At 45.7% G+C, this 10354-nt stretch overlaps 1 protein-coding gene across 2 annotated transcripts in view; it reads right to left on the reverse strand.

Moving 5' to 3' along the window:
- LOC123045455 (ubiquitin carboxyl-terminal hydrolase MINDY-3) overlaps positions 1-7362 on the reverse strand; it is a 10110-nt gene extending 2748 nt beyond the window's left edge. The window contains exons 1-6 of one of the 2 annotated variants that reach the window (XM_044468507.1): positions 6577-7362; positions 3427-3505; positions 1799-1953; positions 1240-1330; positions 946-1131; positions 765-836 (exon numbers count right to left, since the gene is read on the reverse strand). In XM_044468507.1, coding sequence (XP_044324442.1) covers positions 765-836; positions 946-1131; positions 1240-1330; positions 1799-1953; positions 3427-3505; positions 6577-7082 — 1089 coding nt within the window. In that variant the 5' untranslated portion in view covers positions 7083-7362. Of the gene's footprint in view, positions 1-764; positions 837-945; positions 1135-1239; positions 1331-1798; positions 1954-3426; positions 3506-6576 lie in introns of both variants that reach the window. The other variant, XM_044468506.1, reaches the window with a different exon arrangement.
- Between the last annotated feature and the right edge of the window lie 2992 nt (positions 7363-10354).

The raw sequence follows: 10354 nt of genomic DNA on the forward strand, positions 1-10354 counted from the left end.
CCGGCGAGCGCGGCGGAGGCCGCCTGGTGCGGCGGCCACCACGGCAGCCACGGCGGCGCGGTGGCGGCAATGGGCGATGCACCTGGGTGCGGCCCGTAGGACCCGGCCAAGAACAGGCGGATCTCCTGGACCGCCTGGGTTAGGTCCCGCAGCGCCCCGGACACCTCCTCCGGGGTGAGGACGGCGGGGGCGGGCGCGACGGAGGAGCCCGGCGCGGGCAGGAGCGGGGCAATGGTCGTGGTGGTCGCCGGAGGCGACGAGGTGACTGGCAGCGGGAGAGACGGGTTGGGCAGCGGTGAAGACATGATCGAACCGAAGCTAGCTGATACCAAATTGTTATGGCGCTGCTAGAAGGAGGGCGCGAGAAGGCCGGCCGGGGGCCTCTTTGCCCACGGCCGAGCAAGAGGGAAGGGATTTCCTTCTTAATTCTTGCTTGATTAGATTGATATATCTCCTCTCTTTATATGGAGAGGTTTACTTGACTCCCAAACAAGGCTTTTCTTGACCCCTAAGCAAGCGACCCTTATCTCTAATTAATCCGAAGACTAACGGGCCATACCGCCAGCCCAAGCCCATTAGGCCCATTACGTACTCTAACATCCTCACTCCAAATAAAAGGGTTAAACCTGAAGTGACACTGCTTGCACAAACAAGACTTGTATGCAAGTGTAACTCGAGTTAAACTGACAGTGTGGTACTAAATGGCAGGGTGTTGCAGTAAGCCTATTGTGCTAAAATATTGAAGTTGATAATGCTATCTGTACCTGAGAAGCATGCCCAAATGGAGCCGTGACCAATGGTTGGCTTGGATCATCCCTATCTGCTTGGATACAATCCTGGTTCAAAATAGATTGAAGTTCAAATACACCACTGAATTTGTACTTTATTTAATTGTGCAAGCAAAAAAAACATAATGCACACAACAAAACATAGACATAGACATACCAGTCCCCGCGAAAGTAAAGAAGAGATAAGAAATAACATGGCACCAAGTCGACTTTGAAACAGAGGAATGTTTGCCAGAAGCATGGTGAATGCATCCTTCCTTGAGGTAAACGTACTTATTCTAAGAACTTTCTGGAAATCAATTGCCGATTCAACAGAAAGGCCTTCCAAAGCAGCATCAACTTTCTGCTGTACGTTCCAAAAGAGATTGTTGGCATACTGTATATGGAAGTATAATCAACTTTGAAGCATCTCAAAGCTTATAAGCACCTGATTGTCATCAAGTCCACTTACCTCACGAATGACACCTCCAATGAATGCAACAACAGCTCTTTTCCCAGTTCCACATAAAAATAGAATTTCCACCATAGCATGAACCAACGCTCTAGTAGTAGAAAAAATCAATTAATAAACAGCGGTTTGAGTATCAAGAATAATAAGAAAGTACAATGCTGCAAACTGTATAATGACGGTACATTTTAGAATATCAATTCTAAAATATTAACGACATGGGGAAATAATAGGTATGGAAGCATTTAGGTTCCCTATGGAATAAACGTTTAGAGCATTGCTGTTGTTTCAATAAAGTAATAAAATGGCAAGGATTTTTAATAGTTCACTGAAACACGGCTTTTGGTTTAGTAAATCAAGGGATCTACCACAAACACATGAATAGAGAACTAACTAAGAAAGGCCGTGGGCTTAAATTAAAAAATTGTTAATCTCCCACATCAGTCTGCTATGTTTTTATTTTCATAATGAAGAACGGTGGTTCAGAAGAATTACTGAATAGATAATTAGCTAAAAGACAACACTGGCATCAGTGTGGTTTTTAAGGAGCAAAAGAAACCACCTCGTCTTTCCATCCTCGGTAAGAGAAGAAAAATCATCCCTTGCAGCAAAAGAACTCTGATAAAATCGTCTTTGTCCCAGAGCAAATGACGGATCACTGACCTCTGGGTTACCCAAATTATCAGAGAAAAACAGAAGATATTTAAGGACATATGCCTGCAAAAAGAGAACGTAAGAAAGTTGCTGTCAGAAATGTTGAGCTTGCTGAGAGCAGAAAAAATTGCACAGATAGCAAAATAAATAGTTAGATCTTGTACGTAAACACATTACTGTGACAAATTATAAAAAAAAAATTGTATGGCTTATATACAAGCAAAAGGTAGAAGTCGGATAAGCTGCTCAGCTTTGAACAAACTTATCTACTGATTTAATGTGACAGCAGAATGCCCCGCGGTCCTACCAGACCTTACTAAGAAAAGCACAGATTTGTGATCACCAACGATAGGGTTTGTTCATCAGGATAAATTAGTGTAAAAAAAATCAGGAAATAGGATTTTAAATTGGACCAAGATGAACTCATAGAAGAAGAAAAAAGGTCGACCGGTAGAGCTACTCAGCTTTAAATGTTTCTTGGCATAACTAGCTCAGTGCCTCTGCATTATTACAAAACCAGAAAATCTGAGTTAGCCACCCGGCATGGAAGATTAATGGGAAGGCGTACGTGTGATTTGATCGCTGCATGAGATCCAGCTAGAAAAAGAGAGCGAAATGACAGGGAAGAGTTGCAGGCAGTGATGCCCTGAAGCAACTGAAACAACCATGGGAAGGTCGCAAGATTGGGAAAGGATACGCATAGGGAAAAGAGGCGACACATGGGAGGTGATTGAGGAAGAAAGATGGTAGCGCAATGGCATCTTTCATCCCGTTTGAATAAGTAAAATCGTTTGCTCTATATGCTACTGTATAGCATGTGAAGAGTTGGTTGGTTAGAGTGCTGGAAGGTAAAACCCATAGCAATGTTTTGACTTTGAGGTTCGTCCTGTATGTGCTAATTTGTGCCTTTTACAAAAACGCTGGTCCCACATGAGTAAAAGCATACTTGCTTACTTATACAAGTGTGCAATTATTTATTTGAGCCTTTTCCCAGGGCGATTCTCCCACTTGCGAGAATGGGTGCATTTATTACTTGTGACTTTTGCAAGATTGTTAGTCCCAGGTGTGAGTAGAATGGAGAGTGAGGAGTGAACTCACCACCAACTCAAATCTTTGTAAGTAGGAAAGAAATTTAAGTAACGGCAGAATGCTCCAACCTATCTCTTACACGTCTGTTCAATTTATCAGGGTCACTACACAGGATGCTTAGGCATGGGGGCAGAGCTTGGTTGAGACCAACCTGGGCCTTGGCCCCTCCTGCGATTGTATACTCCCTTCGTTAAGTAGCACCACGTGGAACTTTTTTTGGCTAACTGTGAATTGAAATGACTACTTAATCATACACCAATCAGTGTTGACCCCTCCTCAGTTTAGCTCTGTGTTGAGTTGGCGGTTCGAAGTATTGAGCAAGTTTAGGCAGTCCAACTGAAGTGACACCCAGTTAAGGCAAGGAAACATATAGAGCAATTCTAGACACCAAAAATGCCCACAATAACACTCAATCAAACACAATTAGCTAAAGCAACAATGATGTACCTGCACTGTAGCTAAGACACCACAAGGGCCACCTTCATGTTGTACCAGTCCCATAGCTGTTTCTGGGTCAGAGCTGAACCTGCATACATTTTAACAATAATTAGAAAAATAGCATTCAATTGTATGACTGCAATGAAAGGTACGATAGGATCAATGCAATGATATTTCCAAGAAACTGTATGCGTTAATTTCTAATGGCACAGGCATGCAAATTCCTGTTAACTGTCAAATCTGGAAATTTTCCTGCTTCATGGCTAGAACTTGCCAGCAATCAGAGTCATAATTCAAAATAATCACAGTTTTCACTCAGATTCGGAGCACCAATATACCAAAGGCATACTTATAACTTCGTGCTAACTCAGTTGCACAAAAACTTATTCAAACTAAAAGGTCCCTTTGATGTGTGAGGAGAATGAAGACATGGGGTCCAAGTTGGATTCAGGGAAACAAAATAAAATTGATCAAGTCATCAAGTCAATCCTAGAAAGCTTAGAAGAAGAAAAAGTCCATTTCAGAACTGTAGCTCCTGAAGGACCGCGTTTTACCCGAAATGCTTGATGCTCTGTGCTGTACGGTTCTCCCATACTGTTCCCATGCAAAAAATGGCAGTGGCTTATAATTGTTGCACGTAGGCCCTTTGATCGCTACAAAACTATTTTTCTCAACTACCAATGCATAATTATGAAGATATTTGCAACTCCAGCAGCACTTATTTTCACAAATACCCCTAACAAAGTTACCTTTGATGACATCAAACATGGTATTAGCTAGCCATGACAAACGCCCATTTTTTGTAATGGTCAACATGACGCAAGTTCTTATCCAGGGTGGGTTCCATTTCCTGGCAGTACCGGCCAGTTACTGCCAGGAATGGGACAGTGCCAAGGTAATATAAATCGGATGGTTTATTTTGAATTTAAATTCCTTTATTAAAAGTATGCAGTATCTTGTAGCTGATATGATCACATCCAGAATGGATACGGCAAGAAGCTATAATATATACAAAGAAGCATGAATTAACATAACTACTTAAAAATTGAGGTTGATGAGACCTTTTGTTTTGTTTATTTCAAATTTTGAAACCCAAAATCATCAGAATTTGACCAAACCCCACTGGTAACCGGTCAAAACTGGATTCCAGACCCTGGCAGGAAGCAGGAAGAGCACAGGAAAGCAAACCATTTTTCGAGGAACGCGACATCTCGTTGTATTTAAATGGTTGGAATAAAGCTAATCACACAGCCAGGCGGGCAGAGGCAAGGAAAAAAGGCAGAAAAACAAGGTCCTCAGGGAATCTAGTCAGCAAGCAGCCAGCGCTGCGGTGCCTGCTCTAACCCAATATTTCTCGCATCCAACTTGAATATGCTTCCACCAGATCACTGTACTCCTCTCGAAGAGAAAATTTACTAGTACTGGAAGCTCATGTATCATGTATGGCATGAATATTAAATTATAGAGCACGACCAGTGTCATCTTTAATTTCTGGTTTCTGCGATTGAAACTGCCACGATATATAAAATGTTTCTCATAATTGGGTTGGAAAAAGGAGAGGTACTACCAATGTTTAACTTAACAATACCGACAAGAAACAAAACGTAAATGCAAGTCAGAGAACACATCTCCATGCACATCTATTCTGCCACGAGAAAAGAAAAAATTATGGAACTTACATTTTGCCATGCATGGAGTATTTATTAACTACCAAATTTGTGTTCTCCATATATTCTATGGCCATGTTTCATATGTATGCTACTACCTCCGTCCGGGTTTAAAGTGCCAGAGGGCCATGGCGCACAGTCCGGATTTTTAGGCCGGGTATTTATTGTGCTGTGCTAATTCGCGTGTATTAACAAGCATTGGTTCTGGGATACATGGGGACATGTGAAAGAGCTGGCATGCGAGCGCGCTGGTTGGCTGGCCGCGCGGCTGCGTGCGAGACTTGTTGCGTGCAGGCTTGCTGATTGGCAAATTTGGAGGAAGGCTAACGATTAGCGCATTAATTGGAGCAAATTATGGCGCGTTGCTTTGTGTACCGCTGCGCTGCCTTGGTCCTGGAGAATCGGTTGGCCGGCCCTTTAAACCCAGACGGAGGTAGTATAAATGAGTACAGTTAAGCATGCCCAGATGCCAAGAGTAACCTCAAGGACAACCTCCTACTATGATTCGATCCTCAAAGATACACATAACCATGTATGATCACTTTGAATCATGACTAACATACGCTCGCAGAAACAACTAAAATACACAATATATGTCCACATCAGTCTGTCTTCACGGAACACTGAACCATTGATTGACACCCAATCCTCGAGTATTCAGGGACAGTGGCACTAAACCCTAATCTCATAAACACGTGTCTAACGCTAATTTCTAGGTGCCCATCACCATGCCCATCAGAACAGAAACTTAACATAACCTACTTAGACAATGAAAGCAACGAAGTCACCGAAGGCTATTATCTTACAGATATGGGAGGTGAAACCAGAGCGGATATGGACAGATATCGCTCATTTCGTACCCTAAACCACTTTTTTTTCCGTGGGAGTAGAGTTGGACATGTGTCGTGCCCGATATGAGTACAAATGCAAATATTACCGGGCACGAATGTTAATCAAATAAGAACTGTATAAAACATAAACCAGTTATATGGCAACATAAAGATCAAACAACCATACAATTCCAAAATGCAACTACATCAATAATTCAACAAGGCAAATTAACTCGTAAATATATGGTTTCCACTTGTTGTACAATGACACTTGACATGTACCGTGCAAGACAATGTGAAATAAACCTACCAAAGGCGCCTTTCCAAGAAAAATATGTAAAGTACAGCATCAGCAAGGTCGATAGCCACACAAGCAACGGGTCAGGCCTTCAAAAAGGTGGGATATGAGCGGTGGGCTAAGATCTATAGGCTGAGCAAGTTAGTTTGTCGCGGATATCATAGATTACATTATCCGAATAGTTCCATTACAAAACCGGATATCACTCATCCTATATCACACATCCCATATCCTATTCAGGAATTAGACGTTAATGCCGGATTTCTATTTCGGTGAATCGGTAAGTGCTCCAGAAATCAAAGTATGCATCTGTTTCACCCATGTACACATATTAATGAGACTGAAGTACCAAACAAAAGCTCACCTGATACCCTGATTGCTCCACTGCGCCAGCACTGCCTTTGAAACCCCGCTCCCAAACACCATGAGCCAGAGCTTCTCAGCGAGCTCCGGATGCAACTCCTCCCCTTTCTCCTCCTCTCCCACATCAACCTCCAACTCCACCTCCGCCTCCTTCACATCCTCCATAGGTACCACGGTTGATTCCGACTCCACCTTCACGTCCTCCGGGGAGGAAGTTTGCTCCGCCACCACGGCCGTCGGCTGGGACGGCGGCGGCACCACGACGGCGGCAGGCGGGGCGACGGCGGCGGGCGGAGCGACGGCGACAGGGGGGGCGACGGCGCGGAGGCGCTTCTCGGCGGCGGCCGCCATGAGCTCGCGCTGCTTGCGGCGCGCCTCCGCCTCAGGCGACTCCCCGGCGGGCGATGGGGGCTTGCTGCGCTTGGGCTCGGGCTGCGCCGGCGGCGAACCGTGGAGGCTCATGCGGAGCGCCATCTGGAGCTCCTCCTCCTCGTCCCGATCCCCCATTGAAAGCCGCTCCGCCGAACCCTGGCCGGATCGATCCGGCTCGAAACCCAAACCCTAGGGCAGGGTTTGGCCCTGCGCCCCCGGTCGTAGGCTTCGAGCTAGGGACGAAGTGGAGCGGGCGGTGGTTGTTGGAATTCGGGCCTGGGGCATCGGGATCCGGGATGGCGGCGGGTCAGGAGGCCGACATGGTCGGTGTATTTGTAGGAGCGCCGTCGCGACGGCGATGCGACGGGGGGTGGTGGGGGTGTGTCAGAAACGGAAGTGTTCTCCCGGTGGCTGTTCGGTGCGCTGCACACCCGCGGTTCGTGCGTGTGGTCTGGATGAACAGCCGATGACTTGTGGGCCCGAGGTACATCGTGGCCCTGTTGTCATGGACTAGTGGCAGATGACTCCTGGTGACTGGTTGAACGGTACGGTAGCTTTGGCTTCCCCTGCTTTGGAGTTTGGACAGTGCGGCATGAGATCCGCCTTCATCATTGGTCTACGCTCAAGTTGAATGCGTTTTCGGCCCTCCGATGGAAGAATTTTCTTGATAATCTCACGGAATTCTATGTATCCCATAACATTTAATTGTTGTTCTTTTTAGAGTTAATACCATAATTGGTACATAAACTTGTAGCAGTGGGAACGGATTCATATACAAAAACTAAAAAGCCCCACAAAACTGTCCCTCCAACTTGTCGGCTGTAACAAAATCATACAAAACAGCTGTGGAGGCGACATTTGGCATGCCACGCTGGATTTTGGCACACACACCTTATTTTACAAAAAGCCCCTCGCACTCTCTGTATTTGTGTTGCACGGTCGAATCCCTAACTACATCACCCTCTCTGCATCGATTCCCCATTCGTAAATCCCTAGCTCCTCCCCCTTGCCGTCGCCCTCTCCGCCGGCAACTGTCTCCGCCGCCCTCTCGAGATGAAGGGGTGCACATCATTGAGCGGGAAGCAGCAGACAGGACGCCGTGGAGCAGGGGCGTCGTCGTCGTCAAGCCACCCTCTCCCGCTCAATGGATGTGACCTCGCCGGTGCCGACATGACGAAGGACGACGAGCCTTGGGCGAAAATCACCGGAGAGGTGCACTACATGGATGTCGATTTCTGCAAGGTGCGTGTCCCCCTTCCCCTCGCCGATTTGCTTCAGATGCCCATGAACTTGGGCTTTCCTGATGCTAACATTTGATTTGATATGATGGTAGGGGACTGAAAACCTACCAGAATTTGACTGGGGTATACCTCTATCTTCTCCTGATGCTGCTTTCAATGGCACTGACAAAAGTGACCCTTGTTGCCACTTACTGAACCATGCGAGAAGAGTTTGCTCTGATGGATATGACTATGGTCGTAGATTTCTTGTTTGTCCTTGTGAGGTTAGTCAAGTGCCCAACTTTTGTTAAAAGTGGCATGTCAGAATGTGGAAAAAGGTGTGTTGTTTATCTTCAGGGTTTATAGGTTGCACTGAACAAATTGTTGTACTGAACAAATTGGTATTATGTGTTTTGCAGGGTTATGGTACATGTGCTTATCTGAAGTGGGTGGACAAAGAATGGCAAGGGAGGCCTAGGCAGGTGATTGGCAAACTTGTTGAAGAGAATGTGGCCCTTCAAAAATTTGTCTTTGACAAGGATGCTGAAATTATGAGGCTGAAGGAAGAGAGGAAGGCCATGATCATGAAGCACAAGAAGGAGATCAGGACTAGGGATAGGAGGGAAATTTGGTTAGCATGTTTGGTCTGCTGTTCTGCACTGTTGTATGGTGTTGTAGCCTGTAATTATGAACAACACATCAATATTATCTCTGCAATTTTCCCTTGTAAGGCAGCAGCCACAAAAATCACATCAGCACATGGCAGTAGTCCAAACTACAACCTTCCCCTGTAAGGCAGCAGTCAAAATCACATCTAGAACTCCCCTAATGCTAGCCATAATCTTTCCCATACCACACCACCCAAAACCCCATCAGCATCACAGAAACCCTCTTGGCCAAATATTGTACGGACGCGCGCAGAAACCCTACTGACCAAATCGATCCTGAAATTGAGACCAAGTAGCACAAGAAACCCTACTGATCTTGGCCGCCATGTGATATGCACAAGAAAACCTAACGATGGGACGAATAGAGGAACGGGGGAAGCAGACGAATAGGGGAACGTAGGAACAGGGGAAGCTTACCATATTCAGGAGGGAACTCGTCGAGTTCCCTTCGCCGCGGCTCCATGGCGCCCTCTCTCGTCGGCGATGCGCTCCACGGCCGCCTCGCCGCCTCACCTTGAAGACGTCGAGGAGGAACATAGGAAAGGCAAGGAGGAGGAACAGAGGAAAGGCAAGGTTTTGGTAGGGGTTTGCATCGGGGGCGTCGACTGGGGGTTTACTATAAAACAGAAGCAACGACACATGTGCAAATGTGGAAGAAGGCGAGGGGGTTTGTGCAAAAATGTGGTCCGGGCCCAACAGAGCCTACTTGGCGTGCCATGTGTGTAGTTCGGGTGGTTTTGTATGATTTTGTTACAGCAGACAAGTTGGAGGGGCAGTTTTGTGGGTTTTTTTAGTTTTTGTATGAATCTGTTTCCACCCCTACAAGTTTATGTACCAATTGTGGTATTAACTCTTCTTTTTATTTTGAAATAGACACATTCTTGTGCTTCTTACGACCAAGTTTCACGAGTTCCATTTCAGGTTTCCTATGTTCATGTTTTTTTTCTTTAAACACAGTACAGACGCAAGCGCTCATACGCTCACCCTATGAACGCACACACGCACACCCTACCCCTATAAGCACCTTCGAGAAACTGAGCCGGCATATCATCTTAGATGTACAAAGTCACCGTAGGCGCCTCGTCGTCGATGAGAACATCTCCTCCTACTGAAAATGCATCGCCGGAAATCCTGAAATAAAACCAGGAATAAATGCGAGCATCAGGACTTGAACTATGATGGGCTGGTGATATCATTGTCCCTCTAACCATCTAATCACAGGTTGGTTCGCCGATGTTCATATTTTTAGAATCAATATGTTTTCAACAAATTATTAGTGGGTCGCTTGTAGTAATATGATTTGTACTATAATAGTTCTAGCACTCCAAAGTGTAAACTACGAGTTGAGATGCAAAAATGTGCTAAGACGAGAGAAATCTTGTTGAAGCAAACTTGCATTAGATATTGGTTTGACACTTACCAGGTATATAAGCATCCACTAGCTGAGCTACGTGCATCCCTGCAGGCTGCAGCCCCGCACCCACTCCATCCCAACCTTCACAAATTTAGTGAAGAAAAA

This window comes from Triticum aestivum, chromosome 2B, assembly GCF_018294505.1.
Source record: "Triticum aestivum cultivar Chinese Spring chromosome 2B, IWGSC CS RefSeq v2.1, whole genome shotgun sequence".
Taxonomy (NCBI): Eukaryota; Viridiplantae; Streptophyta; class Magnoliopsida; order Poales; family Poaceae; genus Triticum; species Triticum aestivum.